This window comes from Lissotriton vulgaris, chromosome 3_1, assembly GCF_964263255.1.
Source record: "Lissotriton vulgaris chromosome 3_1, aLisVul1.2, whole genome shotgun sequence".
In the NCBI taxonomy this organism is placed as follows: domain Eukaryota; kingdom Metazoa; phylum Chordata; class Amphibia; order Caudata; family Salamandridae; genus Lissotriton; species Lissotriton vulgaris.
The window spans coordinates 472,688,696-472,706,658 of NC_141689.1; the positions used below are offsets into that span (position 1 = coordinate 472,688,696).

General features: G+C 46.8%; 2 protein-coding genes across 2 annotated transcripts in view; one reads left to right on the plus strand and one right to left on the minus strand.

Annotated features, from left to right (window-relative positions):
- CENPK (centromere protein K) overlaps positions 1–2,755 on the minus strand; it is a 431,743-nt gene extending 428,988 nt beyond the window's left edge. Inside the window, exon 1 of the mRNA XM_086960693.1 lies at positions 2,594–2,755. Within this exon, the coding sequence (XP_086816819.1) occupies positions 2,594–2,596 (3 nt within the window). The 5' untranslated portion in view covers positions 2,597–2,755. The remainder of the gene's footprint in view (positions 1–2,593) is intronic.
- Positions 2,756–2,782: 27 nt separating this feature from the next.
- PPWD1 (peptidylprolyl isomerase domain and WD repeat containing 1) overlaps positions 2,783–17,963 on the plus strand; it is a 399,690-nt gene continuing 384,509 nt past the window's right edge. The window contains exon 1 of the mRNA XM_086960692.1: positions 2,783–9,803. Within this exon, the coding sequence (XP_086816818.1) occupies positions 2,810–9,803 (6,994 nt within the window). The 5' untranslated portion in view covers positions 2,783–2,809. The remainder of the gene's footprint in view (positions 9,804–17,963) is intronic.

The following is a 17,963-nucleotide window of genomic DNA, read 5'->3' on the forward strand; positions in this document are numbered from 1 at the left end:
CTCTCTGCTGTCACATAAAGCGCTAAACTAGTAGATTACTGGCCACTCCAGGTTGCTAGCTTGCGTGATTGCCTGCGGCGGGGCTGCTCGCGCAGACGTCAGTTGCCAGCCTGGGGCTGCTCGCGCAGACGTCAGTTGCCAGCCTGGGGCTGCTCGCGCAGACGTCACTTGCCAGCCCGGGCGCGAGCTGCCAGAAGCACAGAGCACAGCAGTGAGGCTGCTAAAATGTATTCTTTTTTTAAAGCTGTAGCGCATTCCCGTCCGGTGCAGCGCCACTGTCATATCATAGCCTGACCTCACGACCCGGCCGAAGGCAGTACGTAAGCTACGTTCTGCTGTCACCTGTGGCGTAAGCAGGGGTGGCTGCGCAGGCAGATGAGTGTAAATGCGCCAAATGACAGTGCTGCTTGCACCGCCGTGGGCAAATTTTAAAATGAACATGATTGTCCCGCGCAAATGGGAGCCAACCCAGGGATAAATGTGGCTGCTGGAGCCCAGGGCAGCAGTCACAGCACTGATGACTGTGTGCAGCTGCTGCTGAGTGGTGAGCCTGAATGATCTCTAGAATCAAACCCGAGCACTATGTTTTCCGCTAGAGGATAATAGAAACTACAGTTATCCTTCTGTGATCAAATCACAGCAGTTTGCTTTGCCTTTCTGTGTTTCTGGCAACTGCTGCCACCCTTGCACTGTGTTGGGATTATGGCCAAATGAAGTAATGAGTGGCGGCGGGCAAATTAAAGTTTCTTTTTCAGGTACGCACCGGTGCCCGCCGGAAGCGGAGAGAGAGAGTATGAGGCTGGCGTCCTCTTTTCCAAATAGCACTTAATTTGCAGTGCACAGTGTGCTAACCTCAAACCTGAGAGGGTAGTCAGCGCTCATGACTGGCAGGATGTTTTTAACTATATTATCCTGCCAGCCCCCAGGAAGGCATCACTGGTGCTCAGGCAGGCCTGACCGGAAATAACATGCTCGGGGTCCTGTATTAAAAAATGCTGCCAATTAGATCATGACAAACTTGAGGAGAGTTGCCTGTGGCTCTTTGTTCCCTCCGACTCTGCTTTAAACTCCAGCTGAATCACCGAGACATGTCGCACCTCAATGGGAAAAAAAAGTTTGCTGGTGAAGCATTCAGCCATCAGACCCACTCCCAGGCAGTAGTGGGATGGACAGCAGTAGTCAGGTGAGTCAAGCACTCTGACTAGGGTTGTCACATTCAATAAATAAATAAGAGAAGTTGATTTGTTTTATCAAGTCTTCTAATGACTGGACATAATACTAAATAGAATTGTAAACAAAATCAGATTTATTAATTTGTAACTTTCCATTTCTGTGTTTGGTTACTCTAAGTAATAGTCATGGATCAGCGCTAGAACACGTTTAACTTTCTATTTGCATTACTTCTTTGTAGTATGTTCAGTTAAAGACTGCAAATATTTACCAGCTTTATGTGATTTCGCTTACTTTTTTACATGCCGGAATAACATATCTGCCCTGTGTTCATTTGATTTCGGAAGTATGTGCTTAACCTGTATTAGGCCGCAATAAAGAGCAATGGCATGCCGATGTGAAAGGTTTTATGATAATTTCCCTACTTTCATATCTTGTATGCAGACAAACCATTTCGTATCAGTATCTTAATCTTCTATTTCAAGGGTTTTGAAGCAGTTTCAAGGTATGTTAGGGTTTCTTGTTGATAAAGTGTCTGATATTTTATATTTATTTATTTCCATGCACTTCTTTGCTTCATTTTACTCGAGAGAACATGTCCCCCCAAGTGTCACACATTTGGAAGATCACTGACAACACTAAAAGCCCTTCCGTTTCTTGTGTTTTTAGCAGTTTTAAGGTCTTCTTAGTTTCTTGTTAGACAGTTGGGTGTAATTTCTGGTATTTATATGGTTCGCTGGTCTTTAGTGCTTGATTTTGCTTGCCCGAAAGTGTCACTCATAGTAGTTGAATGTCACTAATAATTCCACCGAAATTATGAAAATGTCACACATAAGCAATCAGAAACCTTGGCAGCTCTGCAGATATTCCCATGGGACGAAATCTGTAAATTGGGTGTTTAGATTTAAATACCGTTCTTGACCAATCCTCAGGGTCCCACAGTCCACATTCGTAAGTTTGCAAGTTGTTTATTCCAGTTGCACCGGAACAAGGATGTACACAGCAACATCCAATCACAAAAACAACATAACCATGACACTGAACCTACTGCATTACATGTTCCCCAATTCAAATCAGACCTCTACAACATTCTACACTATTGAAGGTTCCATTTAAAAGAACCACTACACATCCAATAGCTTACCCACTACTACAACCCTAATACAGTAATACCAATGCAATAAATACTACAGCAATCCTACTGGCACTGTTTTGGTGTTACATATGCAGTGATGTGCACAGTGAGGTGTCACTAGTGACTATGTGCTCTGCTGCTAAACGGCGGGTACTTCCCTTAGCCGTGATGAGCCAAACTGACGCACTTTTACCGTGCCGATTTACTGGCAGTGGGGCGTAGTCTTGCTGGCAGTGTTGCGTTTTATCGGTTCACTAATATGCAGAGCTGACGTGATCTCATACATACCATGATGGCACCTCCTGACCCGTCGCGGTCGCCTAGCGACGATTACAGCTTGTTCTCCCAACCACTGATCCCAACCTTTCCACAATCCGCCCTTCCCCGGTAGCCCCGTTTCTGTTCGGGCGAAAACAGCGCGTGAACGCCTGATTGGTTGGCCCGTGTGTCGCAGGGCTATGACGTCAGTGTCTGGCGGCCGGCCGCGGTGACGCAGTGGTGAGCATGGCGTCCGGCGGATCCAGGCAGAGGAAGACCCGCTGGGATGACAGCCGAGCGAGGGAACGAGACGATCCTCCGGTACCGGCACCCCCACCACCACCCCCGCCGCCTCCCGAGCCTGGTAGCGGAGAAAACGCGTTTAGCAGCACAGACAGCGGGCGGGAGCCAAGCGAGGTCAGAGGGGAAGCAGAGCCCCACAGCCAGCAAGGAGAGAACCGGGTACCCTTAGACCAGCATATACAGGGAAGGGCACCCTCTGAGCAATGGGGGCAGCAAATGGAAACCAAGCCACCCCAAGAACCATGGGGGCCTCAGGGACAGAATATGGCATCTCAAGAACAGTGGGGCCCGCAGGGGGATAACAGGACACCCCAGCAACCTTGGATCCCAGTAGCAACGGAGCCCTGGGTTGCACCTGGAGTAGGTAGGGGAATTGTTGAGCCTTGGATCCCATCTGGGGCAGGATCAGAACCCTGGATCAACCCTGGAGAAAGCAGGGCAGCAGCAGAGACATGGGTCCCCGCTGCAGTTAATAGTGCAGCCGCAGAGCCCTGGGCTCCTCCTGGGGTCAGCAGGGGAGCAGCAGAGACTTGGGTACAGCCGGCGGTGGGGAGGGGGGCAGCTGAACAGTGGGTCCCTCCTGGGGTGGGTAGGGGAGTATCTGAACCATGGGTTCCGCCTGGTGTTGGCAGAGGAGCAACGGAACCATGGGTGCCTCCAGCAGTTGGTAAGGGTCCAGCAGATCCCTGGCTCCCACCTGGTGTTAACAGAGTTTCAGGCGAGCCATGGCTGCCACCAGGAGCGAACAGAATAGTAGCAGAACCCTGGGTACCGCCTGGGGACGGCAGAGGAGCAGCAGGGCATTGGGCACCGCCAGGTCTTGGTATTGGAGGCGCAGAGCCATGGGCCCCGCCTGGGGCCGGAAGGGGAGCAGCAGAGCCGTGGGTCCCCCCAGGGGCGGGTAGGGGTGTAGCAGAGCACTGGGTCCCACCTGGGGTGGGCAGAGGAACAGCAGAGCCATGGGTTCCTCCTGGGATTGGAAGGGGGTCAGCAGAACAATGGGTGCCGCCCGGGGTGGGAAGAGGATCAGCAGAGCAGTGGCCGCCACCTGGAATGGGAAGGGGATCAGCAGAGCCCTGGGCCCCGCCTGGGGCAGGAAGGGGAGCAACGATGCCTCCTGGCCAGCAGCCAGACAGTAGTGGGCCAGGACAGCCTGGACATAGCCTATCCCAGGAGTCTTGGGGACAGCATGTAGAGAACCGGCCATTCCAGGAGCAGCAGACATGGGCAGCGCAGGAACCCTGGGGCCAACAGGGACAGAACGTGGTCTCACAGGAGCAGCAAGGTTGGACACCCCAGGAACCATGGCGGCAACAGGAAGATGGCAGATGGAGGGCCTCCCAGGAGCAATGGGGGCAGCATGGACAGGACAGGCCAGCACGAGAGTCACGGGGGCAAGACAGGCACGGCAGAGGGAGGGGCCCTCGCGAACCCTGGGGACAGCAGTGGGAGGGCAGAGACCAAGGACCGCAAAAACCATGGAAGCAGCATGGAGATAGTAGAGAAAGGGGCTCCAGTGTGCCTTGGGGCAATCAAGGAGAGGGTAGAGGAAGGGGGTCACGTGAGCAGTGGGGCCATCAGAGGGAGGGTAGAGAGAGAGGATCACATTCACCCCGTAGGAATCAGGGTGAAGGTAGAGGGAGGGGACCACGTGTACCCTGGGGGCATCAGGGAGAAGGTAGAGGAAGGGGAGGTCGAGTGCCTTGGGCGCAGCAGGGACAGAACAGAGGGCCGCAGGAGCCCTGGCGTCAGTTTGAGGAAGGCAGAGGGAGGGGATCACAAAAACCTTGGGGGCACCAGGGAGATGGCAGAGATAGACGAGCTCATGAGCCTTGGGGGCAGCAGTGGGATGGCAGTGAGAGGGGATCGCATGACGTCTGGGGGCAGCAAGAGCTTCCCAAAGATAAAGTAGTACAGGAGTCTAGGAACCAGCAGGACAGCGACAGAGACAAGGGGTCTACGGCTCATTGGGGGCAACAGGATGAAGACAGCAAGAGAGCAACTGAGATCTGGGGACAGCAGGCAGAGGGCAGAGGAAGTTTAGCAGAGCCTTGGGGCCAGCAGCAGGCCGAAGGCAGAGAAGGAATGTTAACAGAGCCGTGGGGTCAACAAGCTAGAGCCATCGATACAGGATTACATGAACCAACCACGCACCCAGGAGATGGGGACAGAGACAAAGTCTCGCAGGGGGAGACCAGAGACTGTATATCGAAGGAGCCCGTCTTACAGCAAACAGAGGGTAAAGTAAGGTCAGATGGGCTCATGTTGCAAAAGACAGAAAGCAGAGTTGTGAGTTCGGAGGAGGCTGTTGGACAGCATGGATTGTTGCATGAACCTGTGGGCCAGGAAGCTGGGATGCAGAAGCTTGAGGTCTCTCAAATGGAGGTTGCCGAGAAGTCCTCACAGGGGCCTTCAGGACACAAGGATGATAATACGGATATATGTCTGGAGAAGCCTGTGTTACTACAGGTGGATGTTAGAGAGTTGGGGGGATCACATGAGCCAGTAGGGAAACTTGAGAGCATAGATCTAGCATTGCAGGATAATGTGTCACTTCAGGGGGCAGCTAGAGAGACGTCAGGAAATGCAGTGGCACAGCTCGGGGAGAGTGGTGAGAATGTACCTGCAGAACATCTTGCACATCATGTTGATAAAAGTGGGGGGTCAGAGCAGCTCATGGGCCAGCCTGAATATGGTAGAGAAAGCGGGTCGGTGGCATCACTGGAGTCCCATGATGAGAGCAAATCAGAAAAGCCAGCGAGCCAGCTGGGGGATAGTAGAGAGAGTGTGCCAGTGGATGCAATGAAACAGCACAACAAATCCATAGAAGAGAAGTCGGAGCATTCAGTGAGATTGCAGGATGTGAGCAGAGAGGGGTTTTCAACAGAGCATGCAGGGTACAGAGAGGAGGATACAGAAAAGGGATCAGAGAAGCAACTGGTGCAGCATGAGAAGAACAGAGAGGTTATATTGGAGGAACTCATTGGGCAGGCAGGCTCGGACACAGAGAGGGGGTCAGAGGGGCCTATGAGGCACCATGAAGAGAGCAGAGACAAGGTATCAGAGGTGTCCATGGACCAACATGGCCATGATAGGTATGAGAGCTTGGAAGAGTCAATGAGGCTGCATGAGGAGATCAGTGAGATGACACCCGAACAAACCATGGGACAGCATGAAAGAGATCACGCTAAAGAGCCAGAAAATCCTGTGGGACATCAAGAGGAGAGCATAGTTTGCAATTCTGAAGAGGGCACAGTAAGTCAGCGGCCATTAGAGGAGATGATGGAGCAGTGTGCAGAGAACCATAGGATAGCACTACAGGAGCCTGTGGAGCACAGTAAGGAGGGCGGAGAAGGAGGATTGCAGGACCCTGTTGGGCAGTATAAAGAGGATGGAGAGGTGGTGTCACCAGAACCTGTTGGGCAGCACATGCATCATGTAGATGGGGTTTTGCAAGCGTTTGTGGGACAGCAAGGTGATGTTACAGAGATGTTGGTCCAGGGACCTGTGAAGGTGCAGTTTGAGGGCTTAAAGGCGTTGCAAGACGCATATGGGCAGCATCAGGACACGGATGTTGGTACACTAAGGCTTCAGGAAGAGGTAAAGCAGTGGGATAACCAAGAGAAAGTCGTGCAGAGAGAGGAGTTTGTTGACGTGGCACCTTATATGAATGAGAATATGGATACTGAGGAGAAAGGTTCTGGAGAAGAGGTTCTTCAACGGAGGAAGAGAGTACACGAACCAACAGGATCTTCAGAGGAGAAGGTGCGCAGCACGAAGGAGAGGAGAGAGCATCAGGATGCTAGAGAAATAGATTTTAAGGAGTTGAAGGCAGGATCGGGTAGTTTAGAAGCAGAGATAAATGACGAGATCATAGTGCATGAGCAAAGAGAGTTTCAGAAAGATAGTAAACGCAGAAGTAGGGAGAAGGGAAAGACACTGGAGGAGAACCTATGTGATACAGACATAAAGGCGAGGACTGGGAACAAAGAAGCAGAGTTTGATGCAAGTGCTGAGATCAAACACCAATGGCATAGGTTGCCCGAAGATGAGCAAGGGGCCCAAGAACAAAGAAAACACAGCAGTAGAGAGATGGAAATGACATTCACCGAAGTGGAGGTTTGTGGTAGAGAGTTAAAGGCTGCGGTCAAGAAAGAGGAAGAAGACTACGTTACAAGATCAGAAATGAAGCACAAACGCCAGAAAGCGCATGAGGATGAACATTTGGATAATAAAGAGAGGAAGCAGAGTAGGAGGGAGATGGAAAGGTCATTTGAGGATGAAGCAGATAATGGTGGAAAGGCTAAGGAGATAGCTGTAGAGGACGAAGAGGAGTATGATACCAGAGCTGATAAGAAGCGGCGGCAGAGAATGTATGAGGAAGATAAAGGGGACTACGAAGAGAGAAAACATAGAGGCAGGGAGAAGGAAAGAACATTCGAAGATGATGAAGATGGTGGCAGTGGGCTGAAGATGTGGGATTCTGGGAAGACCGAAGAGGAGGATGGAAAAAGACAACAGGGCCGTTGGATTGGTAGAACAGCTGACGAAAATAAGGAGTTGGAGGGAGAAGATGGGAGAAAATCTACTGAAATTAAGCACTGGAGTAGTAGAAAGAAGGAGAAAAAGAGGGAAGAGAAGGAAGATGGTGGCCGAGAAAGGAAACACAGAGGTAGGGAGAGGAGAGATAAGCAGGAGGACGAGGCTGGTGGCGAAAGAAAGTATGGGAGCAGCAGAAAAAAGAGGAGGCGAGAGAAGTCCTGGGAGGAAGAGGAGGAAGAGGCAGATGGCCACAATGCTGGTGGAGAAAGGAGAAACAGGAGCAGGGAGAGGAGGAGAGAGAAGCAGCAGGCGGAGGGAGAGATGCCCCACTGGGGTGAGTGTATAGGAGAGAATGAGGGCCTAGACAGAGAGCAGTGGGGTTGCAGCCAAGAGATGGAGACACATGTTGAAGGTGCTGATATTCCAGAAGAAATGTTATACTGGAGTGGCCAGGGCACGGAGCAACATACTGAAAGTGTTGGTGAAGTTGAATGGAGGCATGAGCGCAGTAGGAAAGACCGCAAGAGGGAGCAGCATGAACAGGAGACTGGTAGTGAAAGAAAACATTGGGAAAGCAGGGAGAGACATAGGAGGAGAGAGGAGGAGGAGGATGAGGAAGGTGGTGGTGGTGCAGAAGAGCCAAAGTCAAGCAGGAAAAAGGAAAGGAAGAGGGAGCATGATGATGGTGGACAAAGAAAGCACAGGAGCAGCAGGAAGAAGCAGAAGAGAAGGGAAGAAGAGGAACTTCGCGCAGGAGGTTCAAAGCATTGGAGTGATAGTGAGAAGGAAAGGGGCAAGGATTGGGAAAGGGAAGATGGTGGAGAGAACAAACCTAGGAGTGATGGCCAACAGAGACGGGTGTTGGAGAAGGATGGTGAAGACATAGAGATCAAACTTGGAAGCTGCAGGCAAGTGGCCAAGAAAAAAGAGCAAGAGGATGAAGTAGAGAACTTCTTAAGTGTCATGGAGATGGAACGAAGTAGAACAAAGTCAGAAGCGCAGCATCATAATACTGAAAGGATTCAAGGAAGTGCAGCGGAGAAGGAAAGAAAGTCAGAGAGGTCAGTTAAGGAGCACAGTGAGGAAATTGGAGAGAAAAATGATGATGCTAGCAGGGAAAAAGAAGAAACTAAAGAAGACAGTACTGAGTTCAAATATATCTACATGGAGGTAGACCGGGATAAAATGCAGGTGGATAATAGTGGAGAGGGAATAATATGCACTAGGGAGAAGGAAGGGACTAAAGAAAAGGCTGAGGCAAGTGGTGATGATGGAATGCTTTCATTACATAGTAGAGACAGGAGGAGAGAAAAGTTCTCAGCAGAGGATATGTTAGCAGAAGTTGGGCCTGTAACTGGCAGCGAAGGGAGGAAAATAGAGGCTGAAATAGACAGCGAAGGAGAGGAAAAACAGACTATTGATTTTGTAGCGAGGAGTAGCCAAGCAGAGGTACATGTTAGAGCAGAAATGAAGCCTGGACCATGGCGCGATGAAAAGAAAACAGAGCTGGAAGTGGGTTGTGAAGGAGAGGCAAAACATGTACCACTGATGGAGAGGAATAGACAGCTGGAGGGGTATGGAGAAGAAGAGAGAGAGCAATTACCTGGAAAGGCTGAGAAGAAAAGAGCACAGCAGGAAGAGGTACAAGTGAAGCCTGGATTTTTAATGGATGAACGGGAGAGAGTGCCACTGGGAGATGGAGGTGAGGTGAAATATGCATCCATAGTGGAGAAGGAAATAGAGGCCAGGCTGTCTGGTGGTGGTAGCCGTGCAAAGAGCACCACTGACATAGGCAAGGAGAGGATAAGAGAGCAGCACCCACAGAAAAGTGTTGAAAGCGCAGAAAAGATAAAAGATCCACTCTCTACACTCCCCTTTGATGATGAGGGGGAAAGGTTAGACCAAGAGAGAGAGACAATGGGGGCTCTGCTTCTGGCATCAGCACCATTAGAGGAGGAAGGCGATGGAAGCAGAGCGAGAAATATGGAGCTGCTGGTGTCCTGTCTGTCATCCACAGAGGATGGCGGTATTAGAGAGCGAGAACAGAGGCGAGAGTTGCTGGGATCTTGGACCTCCTCAAAGGACAGTAATGGTGGAAACCAAGAAATGAAAGGGGACTGTCTGCTGTCCCCACCTTCTAAGGAGGATAGTATGGGAAGTGGAGGCAAAGAGAACGAGGAGATGGAACTGCTGTCCCAAACTTCAGCTAAGCGAGGCAGAGTAAGGAAGAAAGATCTATCTTCCTCACCCTCTTCCAAGGAAGAAAGTTATGGCGACGGAGGCAATGGGAAAAAAGAGGAGCTGACGTCACAGCCTCCCTCCAAAGAGGAAGATACAGAAGAGCGCTGGGTTGGGCCCCTCCCTACAGAAGCTTCTCAGACCAAGAAGAGAAAAGGTACTTACCACCTGTTTTACACTTTTATTATTCGAAATTAATGAAATAGATTGATATCTTCAATGTGTGATGGCACATCACCTGCTTGAGTTGGTGTAGAATTGTACATCTTGTCACATAGTCATTAGAAACTACTGTGTTGTTCTACGGAAATAGTTTAATCTCTTCACTGAAAATAAAGCAAATGTTCACCAGTCAGAAAACCGATTAGTTGTACTCGCCGACTAATAGGGATATACCAGCCCCTGGATTGATTGACCTCTTTAAGGGTGATGTAGAACATTATCTAAAGGGAAAACATTATTTTCTTGTGCTGTGTGTTTAATGTTTTGTAGAAATGTTTAGTCTGTAATTGTAGTCTTTAAATATTCCAAATTAAATTCAAAGTCATTTGCTAATTATGTGGTAATGACTTAATTGACTGGAGTTTCTTTTCAAGAGTGGCATGCACAGAATTCACTTCTGTATAACTACGAATGTCTTATTCAAGACCAATTACAGGTACTATGAATATATGTGCCTTTTAGTGTTGATGGTGCAATGATCACAGTTTAGAGTGAGAAGTTTAACCCTTTCACTAAACTGATGGACACAGTGAACAGATGGAGGTGAGCCACAGAAGCACCGAGTGAGGGTGCAAAAGGACTAGGATAAGGGCAAGCCAATGAGGAAAACTGGACCACGGCCTAAGCAAGTGAAAGTAGGGCAACGTGGCTAACTAAAATCAAAACTGGGCAACCTATCATCCTCGTAGTAAAATCAAAATTGCCCAGGAACCTTCTGCTATATGACTAATAGCCTTGTTCGTGCTACTAGGTGTCTCTAAACCCACTGCTAAGAATAAAAACGTATCCCTCTCCATCTGTAAACGTACGAGCAGTTTCTCATCCTGTACACATGTAGGGGCACCACAAAATTCATTTATTTGTGATTGATGTTGAATCACTGAAGGTTGTGCTTTTTCTGAATTCTGACAAAAAGATCATGCAAACATAAAGTACAATACCTACCAGTGTGTATACTACACTGCAAGGGCAAGTATAATCCGTATGATTCCAAGGGCAAAATGGGAAAAATAGGAGACACATTTTACTCTGGCTGTTTTTGTTGAAGGATAACCATCTTTCTGTACGGCTCATTGACTCACTGTTAGGGGGGGCCATGGGGGGCGCTGAGCAGAACCTCACATTCTTTACTGGAGGTAATCCTTGTGTTTTCCAGGTGGAACTTACTAAGAATGCCCATCTGCAAATTTGTTTAGGACACTATTTCTACTTTAGGATTGAATTTTATAGGAATAAATAATTTTTTTCCCAGGAGGATTAGGTTAGTTCAACTCTATTTCTTCCGTGTCATCGGACTCTTACGTCGAGTTTTCGCATTCCTACCTGACAACTACAGGAAGACACTGGTTCAGACCCTAGTCATCAGTAGACTTGATTATTGTAATGGCCTGTACATCTCGGCCAATGAGAAACAACTAAACAGATTACAAGTGGTGCAAAATGCTGCAGCGAGACTTGTTCTAAATGCCCAACCCAGGACTCCATCACGTCCCCTTCTGACCAAACTCCACTGGCTGCCGATTAGGCAACGTGTCAAATTTAAGATCTGTTGCACTATACATAGGTGCTTGTTTGGCACTGGCCCCAAATATCTGACCGAAAAATTTAACCTCTACTGCCCAGGACGCTTCTGTGTTCCAGTAGTCAGCAGCTACTAGAGGTTCCCAGAGTCAAGAGAGCTAGACAAAGAGGTCGAGCCCTCTTTTACAAAGGCCCTACTCTCTGGAACTCACTCCCTCCCACTCTGAAACAAATCACTAACCTTCAGTCTTTTAGGAAGTCCTTAAAAAATCCATCTATTCTTCACATCCTAAAAGAAAAGTTCAGTTATTTTTCAGCGTAAACATTTTGATTGGGCTATATCTAGTAGAAGCACGAGCGCGGAGATACCCCTCCGGGGGTCGAGTCCTGCGCTATACAAGAGCATAAATAAATAAATAAACAAGAACTCACTCTTGTATCTTCAGTCAGCTCAGCTATAAGTATCTAAATCTAATTAATATCTTTGTCATAAAGCACTCGATCTGTGGCATATGGAAATTTGTTTCTGTACGTTATTTCTTTTAAGGCAAATTTTATGAATGTTTTTTCTTGTTCCGTCTTGGTAGGAAACCTTTCTATCCTCAGTGTTCCACTCTAGTATCTGCCTGTTTTGGATTTGTGCATTATCTAATGGGAAATCTATTATTCTATGCAAATTCCTGGTACTGTGGGGATGGACTTCTGCTGTAGATGAATACACTAAGAAAGCTGAGGTCTTGAGAAGAACATTTAGAGTAGTACAATATCACAGTAGACAACTTTGTATTTTATCTTTTTCTTCATTAATTGTTTGAATATGGTGTAGCTTCACAAAGCTACATTGCACTGCACATAAAACAGGGATGATCATGTGGTTTATATAGCACAGAGGTAGGTATAAAGCAACAAAGCCCTGTGATGTAATAGTGAGTTCATTTCCAAAGGGAAAGGGTGCTAGGGATACATATAAGCTGGAGTGACACAGTGGCAGCAACGTGTGCTGGAGCTTTTTCGGTGTCTTGGTGGTTGGGGAGTTTTGCAACATGGTGTTGTTCTAAAGAGCAGTTTTTGAGTTTTTTTCCTGAAGATTTACGATTGTGCTTGGTGGATTTAATCAGTGAACAGTTTTGCAAACCATGGGTGCTTAGATGGTGGAGGCCAGCTAGCACCTGACCTTGTCTTTCCCTCATTTTGTAGTCGTGAATTTTGTGATGTTTTTGCTTTGTGCCTTTTGTAGTCCTCCAGACGTTTTGATCTTGGGTGCTAGGTAAGATGGGGAGACATTTTGTGCAGCTCAATTGATTATGCACCAGATCTTGAAGGACATTTTCACTGGAAGAGAGAGCTTGTGGATGTCTGAGTGTTGGCTCTATGTCAAAGTTCCGAAGACCTTTGCCATTGTGCTGCTGCACCAACGGTCGTAATCAATGGGGCCAGGTGAGCTGCTGGTGAGTGAACCTTTCCTCTGTCTGGTGAGACTTTACTACTGTCTGGATGGCTGCCCAGTAGCTGTCATCTGTGCGAAATGGCTTAACTCTGTAGAGCCAAGATTTTTTCATCTTGTTGGTGATGTGTTTTGAAGCTGGGATTAATGTCCATGTAAAAGTTGTGACTCACTGCTGGTGACGAGTTGTGGTATGAATCTGTTGTGGTTCATCTTTTTGAGTCCTTTCTGTACTTGCAGTTGTTTGCTGGCTTGGCAATGAGAATAAATGATATCTTCTGCAACTCACCTTAATGTGTGCTCTAATCACTCAGGTGTAGATGAAGGCAATATTCTCCATAGTCTTTCTGAAGGTGACTTTTAGCAAGGACACCAACCAGAGTTGACCATCTTCTGCGTATTGATGGATACTGGTCGTCATCTGGTCTGCTCCCTCATTATGGGCCCGGTTGTGTTGCAGAGGAAATTTGAGTGGTATGTGTCGGCTAGAAACCTTTGTTCCGCCTCAGCCTGATTAGTTAACATAGCCAGGTTCAGGAAAGTCAGAGCCAGTGGTAGAACCTTTACGGTTGCTGCAGCCAGGCTCTGGAACGGATTGCCTTTGGAATTAAGACATATCAGTGACCCCTTTCCTTTTAGAAGAAGGCTAAAAACCCTGTTGTTTCCGAAAGTCTAGTTGTGGTACTGTTTGTATTAGCTGCCCTCTACTGTCTGTTTCTTGCCATGTACTCCAAGTTTCTCAGCGCCAGGATGCCGTCAGGTGATAGAGCGCTTTACACATGAAATAAATAAATACAAATAATAAATTAGGTGTGGAAGGTTGGTCATTTAGGATTGTTGCTAGGTGAAATGGTTGAGGCAATGACAGGCTTGAGTTTGCTTTATATGTGGTGTTGAATACTGTCTGTATTGTCCTTTAAGTTGTTGATTGTACTAGGAATTGTAGTGTAAGGCAGTGTGGTATGGCTGAGATCAGGTTATTAGTATCTGCACAGCCGCAATGTTTGATGGAGGGCTACAATTGCTTCACAATATGTTGGGTATTGTAATTTTGTGCGACAGGGTCATCTGGGTGGTTGGTGGTGGTATGTCACTGCCAGATTTCTGTTATGAGTACCTCAAGGCCAGGGGTGGTGATAAGATCATAGGTCAGCAGCTTGTTAAAGTTATCTGAGTAATGGCATTAACAAGTCGGTAGAATTAAGAGTGCTTCCTGCTGGTGCTTGTCAATGTGATGCTAATGAGGACTGATTGAGTGTTGTGTTGGCTGGTGGATCGTGACTAGTGCTTTTAATGTTTGTTATGTCTTGTGGTGGGTAAGGTACACACTATGCGGTTGTTGGGAAAGATGCAGGGGGGAATGTGGAGTAGTGGATCTGTTTATTGGCACGTATCTGGTCAAAACAGAAGATGTCCTGTATGCCCTTATAAGAGGATCCATTGAGGACTGTAAATGCAAACATTACAGTTGATAGTCTACCAGGACCAATCCAATCTGGTTTAATACTACGAAGAAGAACAATCTGCTCAGGTGACCCATAGTCAATATTGGCTGGAGGAAAGCACCAAGGATTATGTCATCCTATCCCTTGATAAAGAGGAAATCTTTGACTCTTAAGGATAGGACTTTTATTTTCCGCTCTTTAGAGCTACACGTGTTCCCCAATTTCTGGATGAAGGTTGATTGTACAACGCCCAGGTTTTGGCCAGAGAGAGAACTAATGGTCTGATCACAGACAGCTGGGAGTATTGATGAGGAACAAGAAGAGGATTCCACCATCGCCTCTGCTGTTTGCATTAGCTGTTGACGTAATAGCATGTAGGCCCAAAATGTAATTGTACCCACAGAGAGTTATGGTTGGAAGCACTACATGTACCGTATCACTTCATGCTGATGAAACATGGCATATGTGTCCAAACCTGAGAGAATGGTACCATAGTTACTTAAATTAGTAGACATTTGGGACTTTGTGGGATCTGAAGACTAAATGGACGAAATACAGATTTTTCCTTTGGGGAACTGGGTGAAATTGGTGGAACGCACCTGTCATATTTTGGGTGTGTGGTGATCGGGTAAGATGTTGAAGTACTTGGGGATACAAATTGTGCACTCAGAACGAGACCCTGAAGCGTTTATTGTCTAGGATCATTGAGAGGAGGCACAGTTCTGTTTAGTTTCAGCTGAAACTGACACCGTCATTGATCAGGTGGATCATCCTGATAAAGATGATAGTTCTCTCCGCTGCTTATATGTATTCTATGGGAAAATATGGTGTCATGTTAACAGAAGGGATTAGATAGTGTACTGAGTCAGTTGTTAGACTCCGCACCAGACCTAGAAGTATTTCGAAAGCCCAGGTGTTTCCATATGAAACTGAAAGTCCCAGAACAAAAAATCTTGAACAAACCAGAAAGGAGAGCATTCTACTTTAACCTTCCATTGATATGTCATGAACAGTTTGTTCAGAAAAATGGTCCACACATGTTTTTGTGGAACATGTATACTGTCTGCCATCTTCTTCAGGACCTGACGCTCTTTGAATTTTTTCATTCACCTAATCCGACACATGGGGGTATCTAGACATCTAGGTCTTATATAAACTATAGCCACATTATTGATATTTTCAATTATTCATCCCCACTAACAGTCAAACTTTCACATCATCTGATGGGAGGATCTATTTAGATAGCAGTGTGCAAACGCCAATAACACTCTTCTTGGAGCTAATCACATACACAGCTTAATGGATACCATGTCTTCTTTCCTCATGTGCAGTCTGACCTGCGTCCCGGGGTCTGTAAGATATAGCTGATCTTTTGGTACCCAAAAATATTACCTTCTAGTAAAGATTTTAAAAAAGGGAAACCTGGCAACTGAACAGATGTGGAATTGTTAACACTTTGTTAGGAAAGACATGACTCCCACTAAATTATTTGACAGGTAGGCCAGCTTTTGTTAAAATTAGGAGCCTTCAGTTATGTACACTCCTATATTTTTTAGTAGCAAAGTACCTCAAAAAGACATTGTTCGGACTGCCATGCTATCAATTTAGGCGAAAAAAAACAGGAGTAAACCCGTAGACCAGATTGAGATCTGGGTGTACATAAGTATAAGGCAACAATATCTCAATCGGAATCAATTGGGCAACAGATATACTTGTATGTACGATACATTACAATAGATCTGGACAAGGAAAGAGAGGCTCACAAGTTTAGATTTTCGAACGCGCACATAGCATCATAAATTTGGAAAGAAATATAGGCAAAAACAATTAGGGAAAATAACATAAAGTAATAAACAGCACTTGTGGCAAGTAATGCGGTGGCAACCCAAGGGTGCTTTGTGCACTACGTGATAGTAAGACAAACAGTGGCGGCCGGCGCAAGTGACATAAGGGTGAAAAACAGCGAATCGGACAGAAAAATAAAACACAATATATATACAGATTGTAGGTTCCTCCTTGGTAAATGGATTATGGTGATTAGTTTTGGAACCAAAGTCAGAAGTGCGCCATGAGTTGCGCTGCAGTGTGGGTCGACGGCGTTCTCGCAACTGATCACAGATCTACTAATCAGATCGTATGACCGCTCCTGACGGCTCCTTCATGATCCTCGGTCCACCTAAACGGGACTGCTCAGTGACCGCCGTACGTCATACGGGGCTACCCTACATACCATGGTCCATTCATCCGATAGCACTCACGAAGCGTTGGAACTGTGTTCCTCTCCCCTACGGCCTGAACGGGGCTTCGTTCATGCCGCTTCCTGCTCCCCACTCTCCTGAATCACTACTACCTCCATGGGATTCTTCCCCCCAGAATGGGGGCTCCGTTTCTGGACGTAATCGTACCTTTTCTTTTATTTGGCAACCTGGTCCTGATGAAGATCCTAAATCAATAGGATCGAAACACCGTCGACCCACACTGCAGTGCAACTCATGGCGCACTACTGACTTTGGTTCCAAAACTAATCACCATAATCCATTTATCAAGGAGGAACCTACAATCTGTATATATTGTGTTTTCTTGTCCTCGCAGATTCGCTGTTTTTCACTCTTATGTCACTTGCGCCGCCTCTGTTGGTCTCACTATCACGTAGTGCACAAAGCCCCCTTGGGTTGCCACCGCATTACTTGCCACAAGTGCTATTTATTACTTTGTTATTTTCCCTAATTGTTTTTGCATATATTTCTTTCCAATTATAAAATGGTATATGCACGTTCAAAAATCTAAACTTGTGAGTCTCTTTCCTTGTCCAGATCTATTGTATTGTATCGTACATACAAGTATATCTGTTGCCCAATTGAATCCGATTGAGATATTGTTGCCTTATACTTATGCTATCAATTTAGTCATTCTTGCTATCACAAATGAATAGAGGTTCAGAAATTAACAATTTGAGTACATTTTTTATTATTACTTTATACATCTCTGGAAGTTACTATGAGGAAATTCAGTTTTGATTTCTCCTTATACAGAGATGGCACCCAAAACATATTACACCGTGGGTGGTTACCTAGACAAGAAATCCTCTGGTCTCAACTTGCACACAAGAATGCATCAAAACCAATGTGTATCAAAAGAGCTCTTACCAGTAAGGGAGTTGTAGCCCTCAGTGGAACTAGGTCTCCCACTGGGAGGAGAAACCCATATGATGAAGCATGCCACCTATGGTGGATGAGGGTTTTCATCCTGAACGGGATTGTCCCCCTGTCTATATGGGACATTTTATGAGACTCCAATCCTTCAAATCTTTTGATGCACATTGGTTTTGATGCATTCTTGTGTGCATCGATTAAAGCTGGCTCAGCTCTGGATCCATGCCCGACTTCCGTGCTCGCTACTGTACCAGACACAGTTATCCCCATCATTACCGCTGTCTGTAATACAGTATTGACATCTGGAATTTACCCTGATTCATTAAAAAACACGTTGATCAAACCCCTGCTCAAAAAGCCGGGCTCAGATAAAGGCGAATTAAAAAACTACCGCCCTATAGCGAGCCTCCCCTTCTTAGCCAAGGTTCTAGAAAAGGCTATGAATCAGCAGCTATCAGCCTACATAGAAAAACACAATTTGCTGGATGATACGCAGTTCGGTTTCCGCAAAAATCATGGCACAGAAACCGCTC